The sequence below is a fragment of the Phaethon aethereus genome (assembly GCF_964289735.1).
Source record: "Phaethon aethereus genome assembly, chromosome: 28".
Classification (NCBI taxonomy): domain Eukaryota; kingdom Metazoa; phylum Chordata; class Aves; order Phaethontiformes; family Phaethontidae; genus Phaethon; species Phaethon aethereus.
In genome coordinates, this window is record NC_138604.1 from 3094753 (window position 1) to 3098568 (window position 3816).

At 64.7% G+C, this 3816-nt stretch overlaps 1 protein-coding gene across 1 annotated transcript; it reads left to right on the forward strand.

The window, feature by feature from the left end:
- Positions 1–470: 470 nt before the first annotated feature.
- Positions 471–3506, forward strand: TXNIP (thioredoxin interacting protein). The gene is made up of 8 exons (XM_082011625.1): positions 471–819; positions 1693–1765; positions 1848–1995; positions 2269–2371; positions 2482–2738; positions 2827–2983; positions 3090–3238; positions 3330–3506. The coding sequence occupies exons 1-8, from the start codon at positions 570–572 to the stop codon at positions 3363–3365; spliced, it is 1173 nt and encodes a 390-aa protein (XP_081867751.1). The 5' UTR covers positions 471–569; the 3' UTR covers positions 3366–3506.
- The last annotated feature ends 310 nt before the right edge of the window (positions 3507–3816 follow it).

Consider the following 3816-nt stretch of genomic DNA (forward strand, 5'->3'; position numbering starts at 1 on the left):
TCGCCATTGGCCGCCGCCGCCGCCCGCCCTCGCTCCCCATTGGTCCGCCGCGCTGTCACTCCATCCCCCCTCACCGCCCGTCCCCCCCCCGTTCCCCTTGAACACGCTCTGCTCCCCTTCACACGCTGTCCACGCTCCTCACCCGGCTCGCTGATTGGTCGGTGGGTCTGTAAACAAGGCGGCGGCGGCCAATGGGGGCGCTGATCACGCGAGCAGCACGCCTGGCCACGCGCCCTCGGCGTGGCGCTCCTGGCATCAACAGGCGCGGGCGGGGGGTGGGCGGGGCGGCGGAGGCTATAAAAGGCCGCGGCCGGCGGGGGCCGCTCTCAAAGCGTTGAGCGCAGCGAGCGGCGAGGAGCGGGCGTATCGCGGAGCAGCACTGCCTCTAGCCTGCCACTCTTGCGAACAAAGGGTTCGCTTGCCCTTTTTTGACTAAAATTAGCCTTTCAGGGTTTTTTTTTTCCCCTCTCCCAGGGAGGAGGGAAAAAAAAAAATAAAACCAAACCAACCGCAGTTCTTGCCCTGTGCAAGTTCTTGCCCTTCGCTCTTGCCCCACGCTCGCCTCAGCCATGGTGATGTTCAAGAAGGTGAAGACCTTCACAATGGCCTTCAGCGAGCCCGAGAAGGTCTACTGCAGTGGGGAGAAGGTGGCTGGGCGCGTGCTGGTGGAGGTGGCTGAGGTGACGCGCGTCAGCGCCGTCAAGGTGCTGGCCTGCGGGGTGGCCAAAGTCAACTGGGCCAAGGGCCCCCAGCAGTGCAGGCAGGAGATGGAGTACCTGCGCTTTGAGGACGTCCTCACCCTGGAGGAACAGCCCATTGGTGAGCCCCTGGGGCTGGGAGAAGGGAGTTGGGTCGGCAACAAAAAGGCAGTGGGGAGGAAGGGGCTTGACGGCGGTGGCCATGGACGGGCACCTTTTCTGGATGGTCGGTCTCGGACGGGGCTGGAGCGAGTCTCCGGTTGCGTCCCTTCGGGGTACGCGTCGACTGGGCTGGTTCTGCGGCGAGGGGTGGTGGTGTTTGGCTGGCGGCGGGACGAAGGTGGGATCGGATGGTGGAGAAACGAGCAATCTCCTGAGCAGTCAGAGGACAGCAGGGCTTGGCTAAGTCAGGTTCAAAGTTGGAAAGCCAGGGGCTAAAAGAACAGCCGGCAGAAGCGGTAGGGTGTCAGTGTGGCTGGCGGAACAGGCAGCGACGGCCTATGGCCGCGGGGAGCAAGCGCTGGAGTTGGGCTTGGCCGGGTGTCCCGGCGCTGGTCGGGGAGTGGCAGGGAGTCACCTGGGCACGGAGAGCTCCCATCAGCCGGCCGCCTTGTTGGGCTGGCTCCGGGCAGGGCGAGAGAGGGACCCGGCAGAGATAAACAGGGGTGACGTGAAGCCATGGAGATAACGGGGGAGAGAAGTGGGTGCGGGTGGCTCCCGGGACACGGAGGGTGGGGTGTGGCGAGGTAACCGGGACCGGCACACGTTGGGACGGGCTGTCCTGGCCACGGGTGGGGATGCGGAAAGGAGGAGCAGGGTGACCCCAGCGGCGCTGCCCCGCGTCGAGGAGACGCTGGGTTCTGGGGCCCGTCCTGGGGGATAGGCGGAGGCGGCTAAAGCCCGTGCGGCGCTTGACTTCAGCAGCAGAAGGGAGGAAGAACCACCAACTCGTGGAGCTGCAGCTGATGTTTCCCTTCCCCTTTTCTCCTGACAGACGGGGACGGCTCCGTAATCCTGAGACCCGGCAACAAGTACGAGTACAAATTCGGATTCGAGCTTCCCCAGGGGTGAGTGCCGGACGAAACGCTGCCTGCTCAGTGAAACTAAATCGCTAATTGGATTGTGTCTAATGAGCGTCTCTGTCCACAGGCCCCTGGGTACCACCTTCAAGGGAAAGTATGGCTGTGTGGATTACTGGGTGAAGGCCTTCCTGGAGCGCCCGTCCTTCCCCACTCAGGAGATAAAGCGGCGCTTCGAGGTGATGGACCCCGTGGACGTGAACACCCCGGAGCTGCTGGTGAGCGCCACTGCCCTCGGAGAGGCTGGGGGGTCAGCGGGCACTGGAGAAGCCCTTGGGCAGGGTCAGTCTGACCTCTGGCCCTAAGACTCCTCACTAATAGGCTTTATCACTGAGCGGGGATTAAGTACCGAGTCCTTAAGAACTCCTAGTTCCTTGTGGAAACGGAGAGGGATGCAGCGAGGCGCTTGCATTGCGGGAGGGGAGGGAGGAAGGAAGGAAGGGGGAGCGGGAGGGGAGCTCCCCCGGCTAACAGCCCTGCTGTCCCCGCAGTCCCCGGTCGCTGCCAAGAAGGAGAAGAAGGTGTCCTGCATGTTCATTCCCGACGGGCGGGTGTCAGTCAGCGCCCGCATCGACAGGAAGGGCTTTTGTGAAGGTGAGCGCCTGCCCTCGCTCCCGGAGGAGGCGAGGAGGAGGAGGAGGGGGCCGTGGGACGGACGCCCGAGCCCTCACAGATGTCTGACGGCCCGAACCTTCCCTCCCCAGGTGACGAGATCTGCATCAACGCCGACTTCGAGAACACTTGCTCCCGCATCGTGGTGCCCAAAGCGGCCATCGTCGCCAAGCACACCTACCTGGCCAACGGCCAGACCAAGGTCTTCACCCAGAAGCTCTCGTGCGTCCGAGGCAACCACATCATCTCGGGCACCTCCGAGTCCTGGCGGGGCAAAACCATCCGCGTCAAGAAGCTCAAACCGTCCATCCTGGGCTGCAACATCCTGCGCGTGGAGTATTTCCTGCAGGTGAGCGGGTGGGAGCGCCGCTAACGCCGCCTCGCTTCGTTAGCGGGCGACTGCTCTCGCCTCACGCCGCCGCCTCTCGCCCTCGCAGATCTACGTCAGCGTCCCCGGCTCCAAGAAGATCATCTTGGAGCTGCCCCTGGTCATCGGCAGCCGCTCGGGCATCGGCAGCCGCAGCTCCAGCATGGCCAGTCAGACCAGCTCCGAGATGAGCTGGGTGGACTTGAACCTCCCTGACGCTCCGGAAGGTGAGGGCCGTGTGGGAACGCCCCCTCCCCACAGGTTTTGGGGGGGCTAAGAGGGGCGTCGGGGGGACAGGCAGGTGGAGCTCACCGGTCCCCCCGTCCTCCCCAGCTCCCCCCTGCTACCTGGACATTGTGCCGGAAGACCACCGCCTGGAGAGCCCCACCACGCCGCTGCTGGACGAGCCCGACAGCTTCGACAGCCCCATCTTCATGTACGCCCCGGAGTTCAAGTTCATGCCGCCGCCCACCTACACAGAGGTGAGGAGGAGGAGGAAGAGGCCGAAGGAGGAGGCCGGCAGCGCCGCTGCCGCGGGGTTTAGGCTCGAGTTTAACTCTCTTCCTCCCGCAGGTGGACCCCTGCATCACCAACAACAACGTGCAGTGAGCGCCGAGTCCCGCCTGAACTCTCCCGCTTTTCATGTTTTTTTCCCGCATTCCGGATGCGCCGGACGCCTCGCGGCGACGCGGGGCTGGGCCGAAGGGCCGGCTGCCGGAGGAGCCGCCGCTGGCGGGGCGCGGCCAGCGTGGACGAGGCGATGAGGTGGTTCGAGTCTTTCGCGTTCCCTCCCGCGGGGTGTTGGACCTTCCGAAGGGCCCGACGTCTTCGGAAAGACCCGCCGGACTCGGGCCGTGACAGCCCCCGCGGAGGCCCTCCGGAGGGGCGGGTTCCAGCCCCACAAAAAAAGGACTTTTTTGTTAACGAACGACGGCGGGAACGCGGGCGCTGGAGCCGCTCGGCGCTTCCCGTAATGCCCAGAATCCCGGGGAGCCGCCGGGCGCCGCAGAGCTTCCGACTGGTTTTGTACCGTTTTGTACTGGGGGGGAAAAGGGAAAAT